The sequence below is a fragment of the Eleutherodactylus coqui genome, chromosome 8 (assembly GCF_035609145.1).
Source record: "Eleutherodactylus coqui strain aEleCoq1 chromosome 8, aEleCoq1.hap1, whole genome shotgun sequence".
NCBI classification, from domain to species: Eukaryota; Metazoa; Chordata; class Amphibia; order Anura; family Eleutherodactylidae; genus Eleutherodactylus; species Eleutherodactylus coqui.
Genome location: NC_089844.1, coordinates 60,661,852 through 60,687,983, shown reverse-complemented (window position 1 = coordinate 60,687,983; position 26,132 = coordinate 60,661,852). Strand labels below are relative to the sequence as shown.

The 26,132-nt window shown below is 44.5% G+C and overlaps 1 protein-coding gene across 2 annotated transcripts in view; it reads left to right on the top strand.

Annotated features, from left to right (window-relative positions):
* Positions 1-26,132, top strand: part of VPS8 (VPS8 subunit of CORVET complex) — a 171,130-nt gene that overhangs the window by 36,302 nt on the left and 108,696 nt on the right. For both annotated transcript variants that reach the window (XM_066575690.1, XM_066575689.1), the window contains exons 14-23: positions 980-1,060; positions 1,143-1,313; positions 4,750-4,824; positions 5,061-5,096; positions 7,694-7,784; positions 8,000-8,046; positions 9,299-9,388; positions 14,472-14,518; positions 22,524-22,746; positions 24,159-24,248. In XM_066575690.1, coding sequence (XP_066431787.1) covers positions 980-1,060; positions 1,143-1,313; positions 4,750-4,824; positions 5,061-5,096; positions 7,694-7,784; positions 8,000-8,046; positions 9,299-9,388; positions 14,472-14,518; positions 22,524-22,746; positions 24,159-24,248 — 951 coding nt within the window. The remainder of the gene's footprint in view (positions 1-979; positions 1,061-1,142; positions 1,314-4,749; positions 4,825-5,060; positions 5,097-7,693; positions 7,785-7,999; positions 8,047-9,298; positions 9,389-14,471; positions 14,519-22,523; positions 22,747-24,158; positions 24,249-26,132) is intronic.

Genomic DNA, 26,132 nt, shown 5'->3' with positions numbered 1-26,132 from the left:
TGACCATCTGAGGAAAAAGAGGCCAGGAGTTTTAGATAGAAAGGAATAACGAAAGTAACACTAGCTTACTTGTATATACTGGGGAGGATAGCTGCATAATGACTAAAAAAAAAAATCGCTGGAGTGGCCTTTTTAAGCTCTCGAACATATCTACGGGATCCTCGTCTACCTGGAGAATGGGGGTGTGGTGAACCTTGATTCCAGGCTGCCGCCACTCCTTTACACTATTTGCTCAGCTTCTACCGACACATTGCAGTCCTAATATTTAATTTCTAGTAATTTCCGACCTAGTGTGTACGAGCATACTGACGAATCGAGCCTATGGATATGTTTGGTGTATGTGAAAGGAGATTTTTTTCCGGCAAATAGACTATGTCGTTAAAGTGGTTGTCCAGTTGTAAACTATTGATGGCCTATGCACAGTATAGTCAGTCAATAGTAGATCAGTGGGGGTCTAACACTGGGGCCAGCCTAGTATACTCGTGCACGGAGCTGGTTTCTACAGGAAGCTGACCGCTCCATTCCCACTGTAGTGGCCAGGCTTGGTATTACAGGTAAAGTTCCCATTGAAGTGAATGAGCGAGAGCTGCAATACCAAGCCGGACCACTGCAGAGAGATCAGAGCTGTCTGCTTCCTGCAGAAATCAACTCAGTGCATGAGCCCAGCGAACAGCTGATTGATGGGAGTTCTGCCGATCTGCTACTGATTGTCTGTCCTGAGGATAGTTGATCAGTTAGCTTACAACTAGACAGCCCCTTTAAGAAACAAAGTGTAAACAGAGTCTAATTGAATGTGCCCAAACACATATTGCTCTCTTCAGCTATCTTGACTCAGCGTTTAAGTAGCATTTTCCTATTCTAGCATTTACCACCATATTCTGCAGATTCATAATGGAGTTTTATTGTTGGTGCTAATGCAAATCTTTTGTGCTGCATATGGTATACTGGTGTATCATTAACTGAGATCCTGTATCTCCAGGTGAAGAGGGATGAATCCGGAGCCATTCATATAAACAAACAAAAGCAGCTCCATTTGCATTATGATCTTATCAACTTCACAGTAAGTATTCTGCAGCCACCTGCTGTTTTATTAGCTGCTGCCCATCTCTTTCATGAGTTCTACTTACTCCTTATTCTTCCAGTGGATTAATGCTCGGACGCTGGCGCTCCTGGACAGTGCAGAAAAGCTCCATGTGATTGACAGGCAAAGTCAAGAGGAACTAGAGACACTTGAGATTTCTGATTTCCAGCTTGTGTACAACAGCAGCCACTTCAAGTCTCTAGCTACAGGGGGAAATGTGAGCCAGGCTCTGGTAAGTTCGCTTTGCAACCCGTGATCATTAGCGTTCGTTAATTATAATAAAATTAATTTAAAGAGGTCTGCCTCAGCAGTCATGTGCTGTACTTGCTGCCATCACCACTCTTGGGTGATGAGTAAAGGCCCATTTACACGGAGCGATGATCGCTCAAAGATCGCTCAAACGACAGTTTGAGTGACAGCTTTGAGCCATCATTTTGCATAAACTATTAAGTAGCTACTCAGCTACTTAAGTACCAATTAGGTGTGTAAATGAAGCCTTAGCTGAATGCAGTTAATAGCCCGGGGGCTCTTATCAGCTTTCAGTTTTTTTGTTCTCCAGCGGGAAAAAATGCTATCAGCACTACCCACGGCTGAAGGACGATTTTTAGGTTGGACTGAATTTAACGTTTAGCTAGCAGTGCACGAAAAGTACACGATGGCCGTGCGGTTAGATGCAACGATTATCGCTCAAACCATCACTTTTTAGCAATGTATTATTTTTTATTATTTTGAACCATCATCGCTCCGCGTAAATGGGCCTTACATCTTGGGTTGACTTACTCTGTAAATCTATATAATGTACATAATAAATAATAAAAATACATGATGTTATAGTGAACTTTCGAACCTACTCGGGGTTCCTCCTCAGGCATAACGGAACAGATCTTGAGACGCATTTATATAAATACATACATATACACATGATCACATGAAAGGGCACAGACATGGTGTGATTAATTTGCGCTAAAAAGAATTCCAGAACAGGATAAGAAGGCACAGATATTGTGTGATTAATTTGCACTTAGATAAATACCAGAAAAGGATGAGCAGAACAGTAAATACTTAATTAGTCCAGTGACAAAGGATGTGACTAGCGATGAGCGAGTATACTCGCTAAAGCACTACTCGCTCGAGTAATGTGCCTTAGCCGAGTATCTCCCTGCTCGTCCCTGAAGATTCGGGAGCCGCCGCAGCTGACAGGTGAGTTGCGGCGGGGAGCAGAGGAGAGCGGGCGGGAGAGAGGGAGAGAGAGATCTCCCCTCCGTTCCTCCCCGCTCTCCCCCGCCGCTCCCCGCTCCGCGGCGGCCCCCGAATCTTCAGGGACGAGCAGGGAGATACTCGTCTAAAGCACATTACTCGAGCGAGTAGTGCTTTAGCGAGTCTACTCGCTCATCCCTAGATGTGACAGTTTTATGGTCTCTAAATTGATTTGATATATTACATAATGATTATATATATTGTAACCAGCTATTTGGATTAGGTAGTTTTCTTAGTTAATTTTTTGTGATCTATGGCCGCTACAGCTTGTGAGTCATGCTGCAACCCCGTTGACTTTGAGTGTGCAAGGTTGAGGGACTACACAGTCATCTTTGGTCAGACAACCCACCTCCCGGTCAAAGTCGCCATGTACCCTAGCCCAAATCACTGCTATTGAGATGTAGACTGCATAGTAGCGCTACAGATTATTAACACTGATTTGCAGGCCACACGGATTTGCACATATTTTATCAGTCATGTAGAGTTTATACTGTAAAAATGTAAGATACTTGCTTAATGGATGTACCACTAAATACTGAGGGAAACATATTAAGGGTGCATTAAGACGACTGTATATCGGCCGGGTATTCACGCTGGCCGATATACGGCGTCTCTCTCTGCAGGGGGAGGAGGCTGAAAGAGCCGGGAGCAGTGCTCTGAGCTCCCGCCCCCTCTCCTCCCCTCTGCACTTTTTGCAATTAGAGGAGGCGGGACAGGGGCCGGGGCTAAGTTCCGGGAATTAGCTTCGCCCCTTCCCACCTCTCCTCATTGAAAATAGTGCAGGGGGGTGGAGAGGAGGCAGAGAGGGGGCGGGAGCTCAGAGCACTGCTCCCGGCTCTTCCAGCCTCCTCCCCCTGCAGAGAGAGACGCGTATATCGGCCGGCGTGAATACCTGGCCGATATACGGTCGTCTGAATGCGCCCTAAGACTGGAAGTCCATTGGAGTTAAATGCCTCAATTAAGATGCACGTGTCACTTAATAAATTATGGCACGTCTTAGGCTGTATTTAAGCCACAACTTTCTGAGCCGTTTTCTGTTGTATAGATAAACTTAAAACGTATTAGCTATGTTGAACCGCTGTTAGTCATGCCCCCTTACACTGAGCCCCACCCCTTTTCTCACCTCTTTTGCCAATTTTGAAAAGTGGTAAGGGGTCACACATATTTTTAGTGCAAAAAATGACCAGTGCCAAACTTTGCTACATTTTTTCATTCCAAAATACCGGTGAAAAGCTGTTGATAAATTTCCTTCTGTGTGTTTGGACATCAGAAATGTCCAATTCGATTCTTTCCAGTCTTTACCCTAAGGCTGGGTTCACACGGGGCGGATTTGCCGAGGAAATGCGTGCGGAATTTCGCCGCGGAAATCCGCATGCGGCCGCTAATCCCGGGATGTCAGCTATGTGGAAGAGATTTCTCAGAAATCTCGTCCACACGGGACGGCAAATCCGCTGCGGCTAAGTTGGCAGAAGCCGCTGCTGCGGTGCGGATTTTCCGACCGCAGCATGTCTTTTTTTTTTTTCCCCCCCGCTGCGGCCCCGTTCTCCTCTATGGGAGCGCTGGCCGCAGTGGAAGAGCGAGCGGCCAGGCTGCTTCAAAACCACCGCAGGTTTTGAAGCAGCAGTTCTCCCGGCGGAAATCTTGCGGTTTTTCGCTGCGGCCAAACAGCGGGATTTCCATCGGGAATCCGCCCCGTGGGAACCCAGCTTAAGACCTCCCTCACACATGCGTTTACTTTAGTTTTTGGCCACAGCATTGGCCGAAAATGTTGAGGAGCGCTAAACGCTTAAAAATAGAACAGACAGTGCTCAAAAATGGCGGTGCTGAAAAGCCCTGCGATTGAGTGGTTGTCTGAGCAGCTCCCATTAAAGACAATAGAAGCATTATACCGCGATCAGTGCGGTGCTAAAAACGCTAATTGCAATAAAAAGCTCCTGTGTGAGGGAGGCCTTACTCATGGTCAAGTGCAAAGGGCAGATCTGCAGTACCAGACCCAGCCCATGGCCAAGTGTGATGCGACGCTTTTACTTGCGCCAATGGAAATGCGTGTTGATCTGCACTCCTTTCATTTTTTTATTTCTTTACACAAGCTTAGAATCGGCTAATATGGATGCATTATCGTAATTATGTATGTTCGTCCCGATTGGATGACTGTACATCTCCACTTTCACAAGGGGAGAGGTACAGCTGATAAGTGAGCATGTTCATTCTAGCTGAAACTGAACGGTCAACCAACAAACTAGGTTTGCTCATTCATCGGCTGACCGTTGGTCCTTTAACACGGCCCGATTGCCAGTCGAATGAATGTTCGGTCCTTATTATCGGCCTGTGTACAAGGACCATTCGGCGCAGGTCTTACCAAAAGAATAAGTAGTGGGAGCTTGTTGATTAGAGATATTTCTTTCCTGCAGGCCCTAGTTGGAGAGAAGGCTTGTTATCAGTCCATCAGCAATTACGGCGGGCAGATATTCTACTTAGGAACAAAGGTACATACAGACTGGATACCATGTCTTTCTAAGCTGGGTGTAAAGTGTTTCCATTCTGTACCTCACTGTCTTTGTTCTACACTGATGTGAGTTGTTTGCTTTTTATGCTTTTCTCACTAGAGGACAGGTCATTTCCTGCCTCTTGCTCTTTCCTCTCTCGCTATCATTCTTTCTCTCATCAAATCTGACTTCCTCTTCTTCTAGTCCCAATCTCACGGTTTTTCTCTGCCTTCCAGTCGGTGCATGCTATGATGCTGAGGAACTGGCGAGAGGTAAGCTACACAATCCGCGCCTTTAACATCTTACATTTCCTCTTTTAGGTCACATTTTGCCTGAACGTACTTTCTTCTAATGTATTTGCTATGACTTGACCACGCTAACGTGTCACAATCTCATGCTACAAATATTGTGGATAGTCTGAAACTGCCTAAAAAGACGTATTCTAGTTTTAGAGTTTTGCAACTCAAACGACTGGTAACCGACTCAAATAAAGGTTTAATGCTTGGAATATATTAACATGATGTGTCTTCTTTTCAACATTGCAAAAAATCAGAAATAGTGTGAACTCAGTGCAAACAGGGTCTGCGGATTAATTAAAACTAGTGCAAAGTAAAAATGTAACAGTTGCCAATAGCAAGCAATAGAGTCAAAAGGGTTTTTAATCCGTTAAGGACCGCCCCCTTTTAAAAAATTTTTATTTTCAGTTTTCCGCCCCACTTTCAAAAAATCCAACAAGGTAGCTGAGTGAGGGATTGTTGTATTTTTCAGTGGTAGTATTTAAGGTACCATATAATGTAGTGAAAAACTTGTAAAAAATTGAAGTGAAATGGAAAAACTGTAAATCCGCCATCTTTAGGAGGCGGGTCTTGATATTAAGAAGTATTATTTTCTTTTTTTGCGTTACTGTTTTTAAAATATAAAATATCTTTGGAAAAAAAATTAAATAATTTTCTGCCGCCATCTTCTGACAGCCATAACATTTTTCATTTTCCATTGACATAGTTTCCCAGCGCTGCGAGAAATCACAAAATTATGAAGCCAATGGCTCCCTTCACATGTGTGATGTTTTAACGCTTGGGATACAGTGTGAAAATAAAATTGCTGCATGTCCTATAATTTTGTGACCCAATGAATGACTTAGCGCTGCCGCAGATTGGTCACAGCGCTCAGCCAATCAGAGGCAGTGCTTTCAGGAGGCGGGGATTTTTCAAGAGATGCCCAGGATCTGCAAGAAGACTCGCCAGAGATGACAGCACTTCTAAAGTGATGGTTTTTTTTTTCTGCAGCTGGGGATTATTTTCAGGGTAGGACTTAACCTCCCCGCTTACACCCCCTCCTTTTTATTACATTTTACCTTGGAGACAGGGTGAGCAAAAAATTCTGTTGGTTTTTTTTTTTCTGACGTTCACCGTGCAGGGTAAATAATGCGTTACTTTGATAGATTGGACTTTTATTGATGCAGCGATACTAAATTAGTTTTTTTAATTGCGATTTTATTATAAATATTGCAAAAGTTGTTTTTTTTTCACTTTTATTACCTTTGTATTATTTTTTTATAATTAATAAAAAATTTTAAAACTGATTTTTACTTTTTTTTTTTTTTTAAATCCCCACAAGAACCTGGGATGGTTTGATCGCTCATGCAGTATGATGTAATCGCATAGCATTACATTATGTCGCTATCAGACAGGCAATCTATTAGGCCGCTTTCACACTGGCGACAAAATCACGCGATTTTGTAGCAATGCGACAGTGCTACAAATTGCACGTATGTGAAGCCCATGCTTTCCAATGGGTTCCTTCACGCTAGCGATGTTTTGTAGGCTGCTACATTGCTATAAAAAAAATCGCGGCATGCTCTATACAGCCTTGATTTGCAATATTTTGTAGCCCATGTTTCACTATGGAGCCTTCCTTCGTGTTGCATCGCCTAAAATCGTGGTTTTCGTGCGGTGCAATGCAACTTTTACAGTAGGAAGTCCTACCGTTTGTTCCTAAAATAAGCCCTAGCTGCCTAAAAAAAACCTAAAACAATACATTATCTAACAGGTGCTGTCTGCTCCGCTGCGCTTCTCCTCCAGCAGTTCCATGGTACTTGTTTGTAGTCTTCAGCCACTGCTTCCTGGTCAGGGGGTTCAAAAATCCCATCTCCAGTAAGCATTGAATGGCTGTGATTGGTTCATCGAGCGCTGCAGTGATTGGCTGAGCTACAGCGCTCAAGAACCAATCATAGCCGGCGCTTCCTGGAGGCGGGATTTATGAACTACAGACAAGTGCTGCAGAACTACCGGAGAAGTGCAGCGGAGCGGACAGCGCCTGTTAGGTAATGTAGCTAGGGCTTATTTTTGGGGCAGTGCTTATATGTCAAGCCCCGTGAAAATCTCGGCAAAAGAGCGCTACAAATTCGCCCTGAAAAAACGCAGTAATATCGCACAGAACAGAGCTACAATTTTCTCGCGCCGATATCACTGTCGTCGTGTCTTCATAGGCAATCTGCAATGGCAGCCCTGGTGGCTTTCAGACGGCCCCTTGGCTGCCATGGCAACTGCACAGCACCCCCGAACTTCACTCGGGGCATTTAAATGCTGCTATCAGAATTGGCGGTATTTAAAGGGTTAACAGTCAAGCTCAGTATGAGCGCTGATTGTGGCTTTTTCCGGTGAGTGTTGGCTGTAACAAACAGCCGGCACCTCTGTTGTATGAAGCGGGAACGACCCCCGATACCCCTCCATATAATTCTCAAACGCATAGAATGTATCGTTAAGGGGTTAAAAGTTAAGAACTGAAATTTCTTTGCTCTGGGCAATTTCTCTTCTATTCCACTAAACTAGTTCTGAAAGTTACAAGTTGTTCCTCTTCTTTATTTCAGAGAGTCGACCATCTGCTGAAGCAGGACTGTTACAATGAAGCCTTGGCTCTAGCATGGTCCTTCCACGAAGGGAAAGCCAAAGCAGTTGTTGGTAAGCAGGGAAATAAAAGGAAGGTTCTAACAGATAAGCCGGGTATTAGAAGTGGCGAGTACGCTGTGCGTTTATGTTGCAATCTTTTGCACTGCTTTTTATTGTACTTTTAGTGTTTTTCCCATGTTATTTACATATAGTACTGTCCAGAAACACGTAGTGATTCTATCTTCATACTGTAAAGGGCCTGATGAGTCTGATTGTTCTCTCTGTAGGTCTGTCAGGAGACCCAAAGAAAAGGAAGAGTGTGGTCGCCGATAAGGTACGATTGTGTCATAGCGAAACAGGAAGACCTCCGGGCAGGAAACCAGTTTTCTAGACTTCTTATCTCACTAGGCAATTACATACATCTTAAAATGAAAGAAATCTGAATGATATTAAATGTAAACACACTTGGGCCTTGTTCACACCCGGACTGGGAGCTCTATTCGGAGCCTCTGTTGCTGCATTCCATTAAATACCTGGATGAAGTAGCGCAGCATGCTCCGTTTTTTTTTCATCCAGGAAAATGCCATTCAGCATGACGGAGACCAAACAGAACCCATTATAATGAATGGGACAGAAAAACTGGAGCCCCACCGCTGATGTGAACAAGCCCTTACAAAGGTTAAACGGCCCCTTTATTTTTTTCATTCATTATATAACTATCCTCCTAGTATGTATATTGTAATTCCCTTCTATCTGACATTCTTGGCCTCTTTCTCCTTTAATGGTCATGAGATCTGAATTCTCACTAGTTCAAATCTACTTGGGGTTATTCTGTCTGAAAATAGCATCACACAGACTGAGAACTTGACTATTACATGGACCCTTCCACAGAAACTGCCTAGAGAGGGGCACAGACACTTGTATCACAGTTACTGGCAATGATCACACAGCTCCTGTCACACAGTTATAATAGAGGAGATCACAGCTCATCCTCCTGACTGTATACTGTATACTTATGGTCTGTTTCTGATTATAAAGTTCTCCCCTATCCTGTGATTGAATGGATAACTTTATAATCCGGCACAAGACCTTTAAATAAATACGCTGCTTGTCTATCTCCTGGCCTTGCATGTTGGATGTAGTTTTCAGCTTTGATTTACTTGGGCCCCTGTAAGTTGAACGTTTTGTAACTTGAGGCTGTTGTAACTTGAAAGGTTACTACATGAAATAAACACCATGGGAGTCTTATCTTTACATTACAAGGGTGGTTTCACACCTGCATCTAGGGTTCCATTTGGGGAATCCCCATGGCCGAACGGCTCCATCTCAGGACGGTCTCGAACGGACCCAGTTGACTATAAGGGTGTCCGTTCAGTTTCTGCTTAGCTGCCTGGCTTTTAGACGGAAGAAAAGGCGCTGCTGAGGCCAATGATTGGCTGTAGCGGTCATGTAAATGCCAGACACGTCATTACTCCAGGAGTATAATTATTTTTTATTGTAAAGTTTTCTGTAGCTAGTTACTTTTTTTTTTTTTTTGAAGTGTCCGACAAATGTAATAAAAGGTTTTCATGTTTCTCTAATCTCAGGTAGTTGAAATACTGCTTCAGTACACGGACAAAGCCCTGAGGAAGTGCCCAGAGCAGGGTAAAATCCAGATTATGGAGCAGCACTTCCAGGTATGTAAACCTTGTGGAAGCGTTACCACCAGTGTTATGACACATTCACACTTGAGCCTGAGGCCTCCTCCTTCCAGGTCTATTTCCATGATCTGGCTCCATCTTCATAGCCAAATAACGAAAATACTGCAACAACCGGACCCAGCACATGGCAGATCACAGCAGCGCCAGATGGACCCCCTTGACTATAATAGGGTCCGTCTGGCTTCCAGCATGCCAGCTGAAATTTTCCTGGATGAGACCGTGTAGCATGCTGTGCTTTTCCATCTTATTCTTTCCACATTTTGTGCTGGTCTCCAACCGGAGCCTCCAACGCAGATGTGAAAGTAACCTTACTATCAGATGCTGGTTCAGCAATACATGAAGAGTTACAATACTTATCAAAGCTAACATATTAGACTGTTCACATCTGTGTGAGAAGCGCCGTTTGGGGCCACCGTCGCAAGACCCATCCCGAAATCTTGGTCGAAGTAGTGCAGTATACTGTGTTATTTCTTCTGGGAAAGTTCTAGAGGGCATGGCAGAAGCCAGACAGACCCCATTATAGTCAATATGGTCCGTCTGGAGCTATTCTGTACTAAGACGGATCTGTTCTCTAGTGTGATTTCGTTTTCCTGCTCCCATGATGCAGCAGGAAAATGGAAACCCAAACGCAAATCTGAACAGAGCTTTAAAATGATCATTTGGGTTGTTCCATCTGCTTCTTTACCATGTCAAGGAAGTGTAAGGGTAAATGTAAGGGCGCCTTCACGCAATTTGCTGTGAAAGACCTGCAGCATTTAGCGTAGCTGATTTATTGTGGATTTTGATGCTGAGCTGAAGCAGCTTAACCCATTCAGCTTTAAATTCAATCGAATGCATGAATCCACACCGTAATGCGTGGCAAAATCTACAGCAAATCAGATATGCGTGAACGCATCCATGTAACCCATGTAAAAATAATCTGCACAGAATCCTCAGCATATGAAATACGATGCGGGTTCTGAATCCTCAGCATGTCAATTTATGTTACAGATTCTGACAGTGGATTTTAACCTTTGAAACCTGCAGCAAATCTACTGCAAAAGCTGCACCTTTTTTGGTGCGGATTTGGCCAATGCAGATTTGATTTGTGTTTGTTGCGAGTTTTCCTTTGCGGCAAGCCTGCAACAAAAACGCCTTGTGTAAAGGTGCCCCTGGGCCATGTCAATATGGGACGGACTTGCTGCAGAATGTCCGCAGCGGACATGCTGCAGCAGAGAATCTGCATCAAAATCTGAACCAATCGGTATGGAATTTCACGTGGAATTAATTAAATGTGGATTTTGGTGCAGAATTCCCCCGCCTCGTTAGAAGGCCTTGGATTCCGCAGTGTATCCATTGCTAAAATTGATATGCAGCGGATTTAAATTTCACACCGTTTGTCAATTTCTGCACGTTTTGTGCAGATTTTATTCCGCAGCGTGTGGATGAGATTTTAAAAATCTCATGCACTTTACTGCTACTCCAAACGCTGCGGATTTTCCGCCCAGTGTGGACAGGGCGTTATTGTTCAGATGCATTCATTTTATTACTTGTCAATATTTAACCCTTTCCAATCCACTGTCTGACGTCTGAAGACATTCTGATTAAAGGCTGTACAACTCCGATATCGGAAGACATCCGGCAGGGTATTCTTACTGTATATTACTGGCTGCTCTGTTGTCGGGTGCCTCTCCAGCATGTCACATACCGCAGTACTGGCTCTAGCCAGCAGATGGTGCCATTGTATAATGACAGAAAGAGAAAGCCCCCTAGGAAACCCTAAATCCAAAATTGGATTGCAAAGGGTTAATGTTATGGATGTCAATTATTTAACAAGTACGGGCCTTTTCCTTTCTGCATGCCCTTAGCCCTTTGAATTGTTTGTTTCTATGTATATCCAGTAAAGGAGTCTACTTCCCTTACTAACCCAAAAATGTATGGTGTTAGTCTGGAAATGCTTAGTGTTTCAGTATAATTCTGATTACATTTGCGCTATGGTTTTAGTTTATAATGGAAGCCATTATGCTGCGTCAGATCCATTGTGTAATGCATCCAAATGGCTCCCAACGAATCCTGTTGACTTATAACTGTGTTCCTTTGAGGTTTCTGTTATTTTGATGACAAAAATAGTGCTGCGTCTTGTGCTATTTTTGCTTTCAGAAGTTATCGTGTGATGCAATGCAACTTTTACAGTAGAAAGTCCTACGGTTTCTCCCTAAAATAAGCTGTCCGCTCCGCCGCACTTCTTCTGAAGCTCCGGCACTTGTCTGTAGTCTTCAGCCAGCACTTCCTGGTCAATGGGTTAAAAAATCCCACCTCCAGGAAGCACTGATTGGCTGAGCCACGGTACTCAAGAACCAATCACTGCAGCTCTCAATGAACCAATCACAGCCATTCAATGCGACACAAAATCATGATATTGCGGCGAGAAAATGCAGCAAAATCGCACAGAACACCGCTGCGATATCGCTGTCACTCGTGTGGAAGAGGCCTTAGGCTGAGAAAATATCACATGAATGGCGATATCACATGAAAAGATCAGTGCAGCTCTGTGGTAGAGCTTTGATGTCCTATTGACAGGAAAACCACATATTAGTTTTAGCCTAAAACTTCTGCTCATTAGAACACCATTCCTCCTCTTTCCAGCTTGGAGTATACAAGTAATGAGTACCCAGAGCATGTTTAAAAACTGGTGCAAAGAAAAATAATGGAGTAGTGACCCTAGGCAACCAATCAGACACAACCTCTCATTCTTCAGAAGCATCTTGGAAAATGAAAGCAGCAACCTTTTGGCTTTTCCCCTTAATACAAGTCTTGAATTGTTTGAATCAACAGTTACTACTTTTCTAATTTCACAGTTATAACTTTCAGTATTAACCCTTTCCAATCCACTGTCTAACGTCTAAAGACATTATGATTTAAGGCTGTACAGCTCTGATGTTGGAAGACGTCTGTCGGGGTTCTCTTACTGTATATTGCCAGCCTCTCTGCTGTCGGAGCCTATCCAACGAGTCACGTCATGCAGTACTGGCTTTAACCAGCAGATGGCGCCGTTGTATAACAGCAGAAAAAGAGTAAGCCCCCTAGGAAAACCAGGATACAAATAGGATTGGAAAGGGTTAATCTTTTTTACTATTTATATAATTGAACAACTGTTTCGGGTTACTTTTATTCTCCTTAGCAATAAGACTCTCTGTCTCTACCTTTGGTCCTTTTATCTGCATTTTAAATAATTTTTTTTTATGATCCTGGTCTTTGTGGCAGATTGCTCTCTGTTCCCCTAAATAATTGAGTCTCTCAATACCAAGACCTATCTAGTCTGCCCTGCACTCCAGTTCCCTTCTTACAGGAGCAGATATCCCCCTGGCAGTCAGAGGCCATATTGTGCTGCAGCAGTGCCTACCCTGTAATGGCATTCCCCTCATCTGCCAACTTTGCCAAACTCGTTGGGGTGTGTCAGTTAAGGACTATCCTCCCTGGATCTCTTCCCCCTACCCATGCTTCTATGGGCTCATGCCCATGAGCGTATGCGTAAAACACTATGGGTCTCCCATCTTTCAACCATGTGCTCTGCTGGCAGATAGTTGGCACAGACCGCGTATGGCACTAAACATGCCCGCATATCACAATCACACAGACATGCGCATATTTATTTATTTTTTTAATTCCTCACTCTGTTGCAAAGTGGTAGATGCGTATGAAAATTCTTCCCTACGCAATGTACTGCATATGAACAGAATTTCATACATAGCCCATACAAATGTATAGGACTCATGCTGCGTTCATATGCAGAGAAATAGAGCATGCTGCAGTTTATTTCTCGCACATATCGATGCACAGTGTCTACACGCCGATGTGCATGGATCAAAGAAAGTTCATTGACTCCATTCACCCCATGTCACGCAACCGTGCAACACTTGCATGATACACTGTGAAAACACATAGACATGAGTCCTTACTGTCACCCAGTTAGTTGCCTGACCATCTTGCATTCCGATACTAACATCCACCCCTACTTTCGCCCCAGCGACTGCCTGCTCAGTGAGCAGCAAACTCCTTTCCATGGTGCCAATGAATCTCCGTGTTGCTAGCCATGCATCTACATCCAGGATCTGCAACAAGATCACATCTCATACAGCAGTATGCACCCTCAAACGGCTTGCAAATACGATCTGTTTTTAACATGTTACCATGGGAACCACATGGGAAAAAGTACAGGAAGTGCAGATCAGTGAAAAATGGATGTGAATCGCAAAAATGCATGGAAAAGCACGGGAAATGGTCAGTTTTTCACTGACCGAAATCGGATTATCCCGTGTGAATACAAACTATGGGTTAACGGCTATAAGTAAGACTATAACTTTACAACCTAGTCACCTTTAGTGTACTGAGTGAATGATAAATTCCTTATACATGTATGGCATAGTCATAGGCTGTGACTTACATATGTGACAGGACTTCCAACTATTAGAGGAAGCTGAGCTGACCCCCATTGGGCAGACAAGACCTTGGCTGCTACATATATAAGGTGGAGAGGTGTCCACTAGAGATGAGCGAGTATACTTGCTAAGGCACATTACTCGAGCGAGTAGTGCCTTAGCCGAGTATCTCCCTGCTCGTCTCTAAAGATTCGGGGGCCGTCAGGGAGCGGCGGGGGAGAGTGGGGAGGAACGGAGGGAAGATCTCTCTCTCCCTCTCTCGCCCCCGCTCCCCTCCGCAACTCACCTGTCACCCGCGCCGACCTCCGAATCTTTAGAGACGAGCGGGGAGATACTCGGCTAAGGCACTACTCGCTCGAGTAATGTGCCTTAGCGAGTATACTCGCTCATCTCTAGTGGCCACGCATGGGCACGTCTCTCTTCCCATATGTCTATGGCAGTTGCTGAAACACAGGCAATCTTCTTTGAGGGTTTTTTCCTCCATATTCATAAAGCTCTGGCAGAGTTAGGTGTTCCCTAGCTACCAACTTATACAAGGGTTTCTTCCTTTTATTAACATTAGTTCTTTGACAATGCAAACAGTAGGATTGTAGCTTCTTTTCTTTGGGATATGACTTCTAAACCCATTTCTCTCTTTCCAGGACACTGTGCCAGTCATAGTAGAATATTGTTTGCTTCTACAACGCACGTAAGTCAAAGAGTTTTTCCAGGTTTGTGATATCTGTGGAAATGTAAAAGAATGTCTGGAGGGCTGCCAATGCATTCTTTCATGCTAATACAATGGCCGGGTGATGGGCGGGAGCTTGCAGCCTACGAAAATTTGAGCCTTGCAACGCAAGAATAATTTTGCCAAGTTTCTGCTAATTTGATACAAAAATTTAGACCCGCCTACTCAACCGACCTTCACCTAGAACATTCAGTCCTTACATATGGCAACGTGACTAACAGGTCTACTTTGACGCTCTGTACATGTACAGCAAAAGCAGGAAGTAGTTCTCACACAGTGCCATTCATATATATCACCGTTGTGTATACATCTTCCCAGCAGGTGATATGGGTGAAACTATAGGGGGTTGCTCTGATTTGAGTGCAAATAATATTCCTCTTCCCCCTACACACACACACACACACATTGTTCTCCACTGATTGCCTGTCACACTCTGGAGGTCTTCTCTGTGTATTGCAACCCCTTCAATGCAGTGCAACCACCTGTCTGATGCTTATCGAGCACCATCTTGAGGCTGAGATTTTTTACTTTCAGTTTTACATCTATCCCATGATGCATTGGCTGAGGCTACACCATTTTTGCATGCTTTGGGCGGTTTAATTATCATTAGCTCCTATAGCTACAGACCACAAGTATACAGTCAGGAGGATGAACTGTGATCTCCTATAACGGTGTGACAGCAGCCTCTACTCATCATCAGTAACTGTGATAGGAGTATCTGTGTTCCTCCGTAGTTTCTCTGGTAAGGATCATGTAATAGTATCACACAGGCTGAGAAACTGACTAGAAAATAAATCCAAAACCCCAAATAAATCTGCGCTGGTCAGAATGGAGATCACATGAGCATCAGAGGAAAAAGAGACTGGGAGTTTAAGACAGAAATAACTAATCAAGGTAACACTAGCAAATTTATATATACTAGTGGAATAGCTACAGGCATATTTTAATATCTGCATAACGCTATTGACAACTTTCTTAGGACAAAAAGTCTCCAAATGAATGGGAGAGCTAGATGTCATAGGGCACATGTGTCAAACACAAGCCCCGTGGGCCGAATCCGGCCCGCTGCCTCATGTTATGTGGCCTGCGGCATGCCGACGGCCGCTCACCACTGTAGTGATTACCAGCTGGGGTGCCGCAGCTCCCCACTTGTAATCACACTGACAGCGCTGATCCCAGCGCACACTCTGACATCAGAATCCTTCTCCCCAGTCCCCTGTTCTTCAGTTCCGCAGGAGAGGACTCAGGGAGGAAGCGTGCCGTGCTGCACCCGGGCGCATATGAACTTTTTCCACAAGACTTTTGCACTATTGAGCAATTCCAGCAACGTGATTGGTTGTCTGGGTTGGCTGATTCACGGTGATTGGTTGTGTGGGTTGGGAAGGGGGAAGTCAATATTGCTGCTGGGGGTGGGGGGTTAATATTGTTGTTGCTGGGAGGAGGTTAATATTGCTGATTGCTGCCGGGGGTGAGAGGGTTAATATTGCTGGTGTGTTGGGGGGGAGGGTATTTTGCTGCTGGGAGGGGGTTGGGGGTTAATATTGCTGTGGGGGTGGGGTGGTAATATTGCTGGCGGGGGTGGGGGTTAATATTGCTGCTGGGTGGGGGTTAATATTTCTGCGGGGGGGAGGGGTTAATATTGCTGGGAGGGTTAATATTGTTGCTGGGTGTGGGGGAATAATATTGTTGCTGGGTGTGGGGGAATAATATTGTTGCTGGCAGGGGGTTAATATTGCTGCCGGGTTGGGAAGGGGACGGGGGGGTTAATATTGCTGCTGGGAGAGGGTTAATATTGCTGCGGGGGTGGGGTGGTAATATTGCTGGTGGGGGTTAATATTGCTGCTGGGTGGGTGGGAGTTAATACTGTTGCTGGGAGGGGGTTAATATTGGTGCGGGGGGTAGGGGTTAATATTGCTGGTGGGGGTTAATATTGCTGCTGGGTTGGGGGGGTTATATTGCTGCTGGGAGGAGGTTAATATTACTGTGGGGGTCGCTATTACTACTGGGGCCACTGTGGGGTACCCTGTTACTACTGGGGCCACTGTGGGGTACCCTGTTACTACTGGGGCCACTGTGGGGTACCCTGTTACTACTGGGGCCACTGTGGGGTACCCTGTTACTACTGGGGCCACTGTGGGGGTCAATATTTTTACTGGGGCCACTATGAGAGTCACTATGACTACTGTGACCACTGTAGGGGTCACTATTACTACTGCGGCCACTATAGGGGTCACTATTACTACTGCGACCACTATAGGGGTCACTATGACTACTGCGACCACTATAGGGGTCACTTATCACTGCGACCACTATAGGGGTCACTATGACTACTGCGACCACTATAGGGGTCACTATGACTACTGCGACCACTATAGGGGTCACTATGACTACTGCGACCACTATAGGGGTCACTATTACTACTGCAACCACTATAGGGGTCACTATTACTACTGCAACCACTATAGGGGTCACTTATCACTGCGACCACTATAGGGGTCACTATTACTACTGCAACCACTATAGGGGTCACTTATCACTGCAACCACTATAGGGGTCACTATGACTACTGCGACCACTATAGGGGTCACTATTAGGGTTCGTTCACACGGACGTAATTGCATTTCGGTCGCACAAATGCGCTACGTATTTGCGCAATCGAAAATCGCTTATACCTACGTATTTGGGCATGCAGAAAAGAACGCAGACGGGCCCACTGAGATGGTGCGCTAATATGCAGTGAATACATCGGTTTCCTGCGCGGCCCATTCACTTCAATGGGCTATCGTGGTGCGTAGTACGCAACAAAATAGGTTATGCTGTGTGACAATATACATCATGTGAATGAAATCACTGAAACCAATGGCTTCTATTTACTGCATATTATGTACGCAAATACGCTGGTGTGAACGAGCCCTTACTGTACTGTCTTACAATCGGCCCTTTGAAGGTCACCATAAGCCCGATGTGGCCCTTGGTGAAAATGAGTTTGACACCCCTGTCATAGGGCAAGTGTCCTATATAACCCTGTTGGCTGGATACAAGATGTGATGTGGGTGAGCATGGAGGCATACAGCTCCCGTATGGTAAGCTGCGGCTAATCAGTCCACATTTGCTGAAACTGAGCTTCTAGGTCGTCCAAATTCGTAGGCCGTTGAAGTTGATGTCACAGATGGTCCCATACATGCTCTATTGGCAATCAATTCAGGGAACGGGCAGGCCACAGAAGAGTGGCAATGTTGTGGAGGCATTTCTGTGACACCCTTGGGGCTCTTTAACACTGGCGAGAAAATTCCACGATTTTCTTGCGATGCGAAAGTGAGTAAAAATGCATGATTATGAAACCAATGAATTTCATTGTTTTCATTTTTATTTGCGATGATTGCACTGCGATTAAATCACAGCATCTCCTTTCTTTTTGCAATATCGCCCATTGGAAATGGGGCCGGTGGCAACAGCATTGGCCCCATTAAAAGCAGTGCGAGAAGATCGCAATCCCCTGCTTTGACTGTGACAGCTGCGGCAGGGAATTCTTGCAGCCCCGCAGGGATGTGAGGCTGTCGCATGTAACGCCGGTCCCATTGAAAGCAGTGGCGAACATCACGATCTCCTGCTGTGGTTGTGACAGCTGCAACGAGGATGAAGGGAACCCCCAAAGGAATGTGAGGCTGTTTTCAAATGAAAACACCTTGCGTCCAGGGGTTACCACATGCTGCAGTGGCTCCATTAAAAACAATGGGAGAAGATCGCAATCTCCTGCCGCGGCTGTAATGAAGGAAACCCCCCAAGGATGCATCCTTGTGAAAACGCCTCGCGTCAAGGAGTTTTCAGAAGGTATGCGAGGGTGGTATCGGGCCATGAATTACGACCCAATATGGCCCTCACCAGTGTGTGGGAGCCCTTGTTGTGTGCACCTGAACATTATCCTGCTGAAAAATGCCTCTTGGAAGCCGCCATGAGAGGAACACATGTGGCTGAAGGATGTCCTGAACATATTGCTGAGCTGTCATCATCCCTTTTGCCCCTTCTAGAGGTGACTGACTGTCGTATGCAATTGCCCCCCCAGACCATCACACCAGCAGGGGGCAGTGTGCTGACACGAATACGGACATCAGTGTTCAAACAAAATTTGGATTTGTCGCAGAAGACGGCCCAGTTCCACTTTGTAGCAGAACAGTTTTGTCCTTCACGATACCACTGCAAACAGAGTTGACAGTGGATGGGTGTCAAAAGCAGTACACGTAACGGGCGCCGTGAGACTAAATGTCCTCCTTAGCCAAGTGCCTGGAAATGGTTCTGACAGACACCGGGGCCTGTAACGATGGCGCCACCTGTCTCTGGATGGTGGACAATGAAACGGTTGGAGCTACTCATGCTTGTCAGATGATCAGATGATTCTCTCTATTGGTGGTCTGTCAAGGACGTCCTGTGCCCGGTCATCCTGTGTGAGTCCTAACAGTCTGGTCAGAATAGCCCCAGGGACGGTCAGTTTATCGATACAAACATCCAGCTTCTCATATTCCAATAATGCGGTCTCTCTCAAACTCGGCTTCCTGGGCGCTGTCTCTTTAATTGCGTCGTGCAGGCATGTCTAATGATCAACAAACTCCATATGAACAAAAAAAAGAGGTCACAACAGACAAGTAGCTTCTGAAAGCCTTTCTATAGGCCAAGGGGGGAACCACTATTAGGGCCTCCGGTGACAAGACCGTTCATCTAATCACACCACAACTCTCATCATTTACATATCTGCCTGAGATGGAACTGCAGGACGAGTTTTGCAGCAAAATGACAACTTCTCCTAGATACTTGATTTTTTTGGTAGAATACATTTTATTAGTAGAAGTAGAAATTAACACAGTAAAAGGAGAATATTATCCAGATACCTACCGAAATGGTATTCAGACCCAGTTAATGATATGCGAAAGTATGTGAGCATGACGTTGACACATTGACTGGGGATAATCAGGAGGCTTAAAAGCAGCTCTTCAATTATGAAGGTTTACAGCAGCGGCTCATCAGTCGTCTGATATTAGAGTCTGGAAGGTCATAATATTTGCTAGCATCAAATGAATCCAGGACATTTTGAAGTGGCAGATGGTGAAGCAGATGAAATTAGGGCAGCTGGATGAGATGGTGTACAAGTGGTTTATAATATTGCTCTTACCATGAGCGGCGTTCACGTGACCCATGATTATTGAGAAGGCCATGTATTTTCATTCGGGTGGGAAGAGTGCACATTGTGTGATGACTGGCATAAAAACGTTACTTTTGCTGAGGTTTAAAGCTGCAATCGGAACCATGTCCGGAGTTACATGAGTATATACATTTGTAAGCAAAAGGCAGACACCCAATAGGTCCATAATTACAGAATCTAGAGTATCAATTCACACATTATGGTTTTCTAAATGGATGCGTATTCATGAGAAGTAAAGGGCCATTTAGACATAACGATTATCGCTCAAAAATCGCTCAAAGCCGTCTTTTGAGCGATAATCGTTGTCTAACTGCACTGACATTGTGCAGTTTTTGTTAAGTCGTTGCTCATCGCCTTATCAGGGATTCACAGTGGGATACAGCTGATACTATTGTTTCAGCTGTATCCTGCTCCCTGATGACAGGCTTAGGGTATGAAGAACAGAACGGTCCAGCGGTGTTCTCCATACCCCGCACGGAGCGTTCGGCTGTATAACAGCCGGGCGCTCCATGCAGAGAACAGCTGGATGCAGAAGACAAGCGGGGACACTCTGCTTGTCTTCTGCATCCTCCGCTCAGAGCACATGGCTGCATGACAACCGGGCGCTCCCAGCGGGGAACAGCCGGATGCAGAGAACAAGCAGTCCCCTGCTTGTCCTTTGCATTCTCCGGAGCGCAAGGTGATTGCTCATCATTGATCATCTTGCAACGTAAATAACACAACGATTATCGCTCAAAAGTCGCTGATAATCGTTGTGTCTAATTGGGCCCTAAGTGATTTTAAATCAGATTTTTTTTTTTCTTTTATAATTAAATTGTTGAGTCATATGAAAAATATAAAATCTGTACTTTGTCCCCTCTCCATAGACCTCAGCGGATAGTACATGGCCAGAAAAGGGATAAAAGTAGCCTATGCTTTTGTATTTCCAATATGTGCATGTGAAAAGGATTTTTTTTTTCCAGAGAGTTTCAAAATTTGGCTAGAGAACAGATATACACTCAGAAAATAAAGGAATAGGCTGTAGCTTTTAAAGGTCTTGCCACTCTAGCACCCCTACTCTGATTCTGGAAGTTCCTACAGTGGTCATATGCCATTACTTGTTCATGTGACCTGTGGAGCCAATCACTGTCAGCCTCAGCAATCATGTGCTGTTCATGCACACATGTCTGTTGAGGCCAGTGGTTGCCTCCAGCGGTCTCATGAATGATGAATGGCACTTGACTGCTGCAGGAGCTTCCAGGAAAGGCCCTTCAGCACTGTAGTGGCAGGACATTTAAACGGGGAGTACTGGTTTGCTCTCTGGCTAGATTGAGAAAATCTCGAAAAACCCTTTTTGATCTGCATTATGGACTGTATAAATACGGATGTGACAGAAATGCAGAACACACTTCCAGGAATTTGACTTGGGTATCATGTAAGTCCTGTGGACGTAGAGCTCCCATGATTCCATATTAGGGTGCCGTAGGTATATATTGGACCATTAAAGGTGTATTCTGTGCCCATCACTGCACTGGCTGCCCGTCAAATACAGAATACAATTTAAACTCGCTACCCTCATCCACAAAGCGCTCCACAGCACCGCCCCACCCTACATTGCTTCCCTCCTCTCAATTCACCACCCAGCTCGTGCCCTCTGCTCTGCTAATGAAATCAGAGTGCCTCTTTAATTCGAACCTCTCATTTCTGCCTCCAAGACTTCTCCAGAACAGCACCTGTCCCCTGGAACGCGCTACCAAATAATATCCGGGCAATCACTGACACACCAAACTTCAGGCTTGCTCTAAAAACGCACTTCTTCAGGGAGGCATACCATATCCCCTAAACCAAACCCCTCTGTACTCCGCCTGATAACATGCTCCCTGTCCCACAGACTGCAATCCCTGCTAGCCGTAATCAACCGGCACCTGCAGTCATCCCGATTCCGCCAGTGTACGGCCTGACCATTGTCTGTGTGTATAGCATCCCTCACTTTCCACCTCGCCATACCGCGCACATCTCCAGCCCCTTTACCTCCTATATCACCCCGTTATGTGTAGTATGTAAGCTCGTCGGAGCAGGACCCTCACCCTGACTGTTGCCATCAACTGATTACTTCATGTAACTGTTGTCTTGTGTTATTTCCCCTGTATTGTAAGCGCTGCGGAATATGTTGGCGCTATATAAATAAAGATTATTATTAATATTTTGATCCAAGAACGTTATAGGATATGCATTCACTTTCGGATCTGTCCAACCTCTAGGTTCTCAGATGATCCTTAGAATTAAAGGACCATAACGCTGATCTAGTGCTGCCCCTTCAGATGTTTTCCCTCACAGCAGCGCTCCTCTCCACTCTCTGGTTAGGAAACAGCAACACAGCTCATTCAAGTGACTAATACTCACTTATGCATGTTATGTCTCCCTCAATCTAGGGGTGGTAACTCTTTTTGACAGCATGGTCCCAAAGTGCAAAAGTGCCAATATAGCTTGATGCATACAGCAACAGTAAATTTGGCATAATCAAGCTTACAACATCACTCCCAATTATTTATTCCTTATGAGGGAAAAGTCCCCGGCAATCCTGTGACTATCACCAACTTTTTTTTTTTAACACAAATTTACAACAAGGATATTATGAAGCGTCAGCCACAGGACACCCTCGCACATTTTCTTTGAAAATCCAATAGACTCCATGCATACAATAGCTCCTATTGCTTTTTTTTATTTTTTTTATTTTTTATTGTGCCTTTCTTTGCCTGTGAATTATAACTCTGTTTTGTGATTTCCCCATAGAGATATCCTCTTCAGTCAAATGTATGACAAACTGAGTGAGAACTGTGTGGCCAAAGGAGTCTTCTTGGAGTGTTTAGAGCCATATCTTCTGCGTGACCAGCTTCCCGGTCTTACCACTCAAGTAATGAAGGACCTCCTCCTCCACTTTCAAGATCGAAGCTTAATGGAGAATGTAGAGGCCTGTATAATACATATGGACATCACAAGTCTTGATATACAGCAGGTATCATGTTAAGTGTATTTCTATCTTATGTTAAGTGTGATTGTTCCCAGCAAGAGAAACCAAGTAATCTTGTAGCTAGGATACCTTTTAATGGCTAACAAAATCCACAATGTTATTGCGAGCTTTCCAACCTACTAAGGCCTCATGTCCACCAGTGGTATCCGTGCGTGCCCGCGGCCATGGAGAGGGAAAATACATTTTCTTACCCTCTCCGGACGCTGCGGGGCTCAGTGCAGGCCGGATCTTCTTTCCTCTGGCCAACAGATGTGCCGTACACAGCTTTTAAAAAAAAAAAATCTCCTGCTCTCCCGCATATCTGCGGCACTGCACAAAAACAGCTGCAGCTGTGCCGCGGATACAAACGGCTTCCATGGGCATCAATGGAAGCCACAGGAACAGTCCGTACAGGAGACTTGCAGGAAAATGGAGCATGCAACGATTTCTTCCCATGCGTGCGACCCGCACGCTGGGAAGTAATCCCATCTGCATGCTTTTAGCTGCCCTACGGATGCTAATGCATCCTCATGGTCAGCAAGACGCATGGATCTCCCGTTCGGGAGCCATGCGTGGATTTTATAAATAAAATCCACACGTGGACATTGGGCCTTAGGGTTCTACTTTGGGCATAATGGAACAAATCTAGAGATGTTTTTATATTAAAACATATACACATGATTACATGAGAGGGTACAGATATGGATAAACTTAATTTGCACTAGATGAATACCAGAGACAGGATGAGAGGGCGCAGACATTGTAATTAATAGCACTTAGATATATATAAGGGAGGGATGAGCAAAACAGTAAATAATTAGTCCAGTGACACGGAATGTGAACATTTTATAGTGTCTACATTGCACACAGTTTTTGAAGGAAGCTGGCAGGTTGTTCCAAACATCTTGGAGAACTAACCACAGATCTTTTTGTAGATTTAGCCTTGCCGAAATCCTTGTGTCGCTTCATGTAATTCAGGACAGACTCGATGATATAAAGATCAGGGTTCTGTGGGAGTCATATTATAACTTCCAGGACCACCTATTCTTCTTTAGGCTGAAGATAGTTCTTGATGACATTTGCTGTATGTTTTGGGTCGTTGTCCTGCTGCTGAATACATTTGAGCCAATCAGACGGCTACTGTTTTTGAAAATATTCTTACCTTACAGCATTTTTTCCACACCTGCCTAAAACTTTTGCACAATAAAATTATGTCCTCCATAGTTAATGACTAGATAATCCAGCATGCTGCTTCAGGAGCCAAGAGCTTTATTGTATTGCCTCTACAAATATCCGTGACACTATGTGGGAGCAAATGTTTGCTTTCAGCAACCTAAAATAATGTCATTCGTTATGTTGACTTCCTTTTTATTTTACTTTTTATTTCACCTGAAACCACTTTTAATTGTATTTTTTAGATTGTTCAAATGTGTTGGGAGCACAGACTCTATGATGCAATGATCTACGTGTACAACAGTGGGACAAATGATTTTATTAGTCCTATGGAGGTATGAATTGTACAGGTTATGTTGATACAGTAAAAAAATGAAACTAATGTCTTCAAAATCTACATTTAATTTACAATTGGATAAAATCCATGATTTCTAGCAGGCAGTGCATCGGATCCAGCAGAAGCAGTAGGCGCTGTGAAGGGGAGAAGCCGTCTGTAGCATAGAATGGCGTCTCCTTCACAGCACATCTCTGGAAACAGTTACTGGGGACAGAGCTGCCAGGACAGACAGAGAGGAATAACAGCAGTGTGGGTAGACAAGTCAGGGAGGACAAAGGGTTAAAAATTAATAAAATCTAAAACAAAGATTTATTAATACCATTAATTGCATTAATAATGGAAACGGCTGTGTTTGCAGATCCAATATAGAGAACAGTGCAGACACAGCTGAAGCACCCTCTTCTGCTAAGCCGTTAGGGAAATACAGATTTCTTTAGCAGAGTCTTCAGCCAGGTGCACAGCAAAATAGGAGTTTTTAGGGAAAAATATACAGAATAGGCTAATGAAAGATATTGCAAAAATGCTCAGAATCGCCTATTTTGGACATTGAAAAAAAAAAAAAAAAAGTTAAATGACCGTTACACTTTTGAGGCCAATTTTTTCCTGGTTCCCCGCCAGTCAAAGTTCACACTGTTGCAGCAATGTTGTGTTTTTCTGGCCAACATTGGCTACATTGGTGAAATCCGTAAGGTTGACAATACCCTAGTGATTAGCCGCTGCAAGGTCTCAACTAGAGATGAGCGAGCACGCTCGGTAAAGGCAGTTACTTAAGCGAGCATCGCTCTTCTCGAGTAACTGCATACTCCGAGCAAATGTGGGAGGGCGACGGGGGTGAGCAGGGAGAGAGATCTCTCTCGCGCCCCCCCCGCCCCCCCGCATATGCTCGCTTGAGTAACTGCCTTTGTCTCAACACATCATCATTGCAGCAGTGTAAAGCAACATGCACGTGCATGTACAGAATACGATACGTATAATCAGTCCCCAAAGCAATGGGCGAGTTGGTCATGTGCTTTTATCACATGACTGCTAATACTCACATTGTGGTATAAGAATAACCTTCAGCTATATTATATACCTACAGCATAAAATTTCCGTGTCTATGGATGCATGAATATTAAAACAAAGCCTGTATAAGTAAGTCGCTTAAGGCAACACTCCATATAGAACCGAAACACTGTGCCGTGCCGAAGGAGGCGATGCAGCACTAGCCACCATGTTGAGACCTCTTCATCCTCCTGATCAACTGGAGTATAAGGGGTTGGAGTAGTTGTTAGCCTAGCCAGAAAGTAGGCCATCAATGTTTTAGGAGTCCTTTTTAAAAAAAACTTTTACAATGTATTATTTTTTGTTGCAGTGCTCTTTATGTAGTAATTGCGACAAAGATAATGAGACGGATACTCTACACTTCAGTCCTGTATGTCACATAGGGAAAAAATTATACGTAAAATCATCTTAAGTTGATGTAGCATGAAAAAGTAAAAAGGCTATCCGAAGTTAGTGCCGTTTTTTTTCCCCATCAGCGGGTCCTTTTATCTCTGTGGGATCAGATGTTAGAAGAACTAATGAATCACTGTGGGTTTGAACTGCTCTGTATCAGAGATTGGGCTCTGTCGCCAATTACTAGCACGCTGTAAACAGGCATTTGAACTCTCTGGCTGAGAGTCTTTCAGAGGTTCACAGCAATATAAAGTATTTTAGACCGCAAACATGTTTCCTCTGTATACGCTACCTTGTCACATCATTAGGGCTCACCCCCACAGGTGTATTTGACCCGCATTTTTTTCATGTGTGTAAAATATGCAAGATAAGGGAGATGGAACAATACCTCTGCAGCGCCACCTATTGGAAGGCAGAATTCCTGCAAGTCAATGTTATTCTCTTT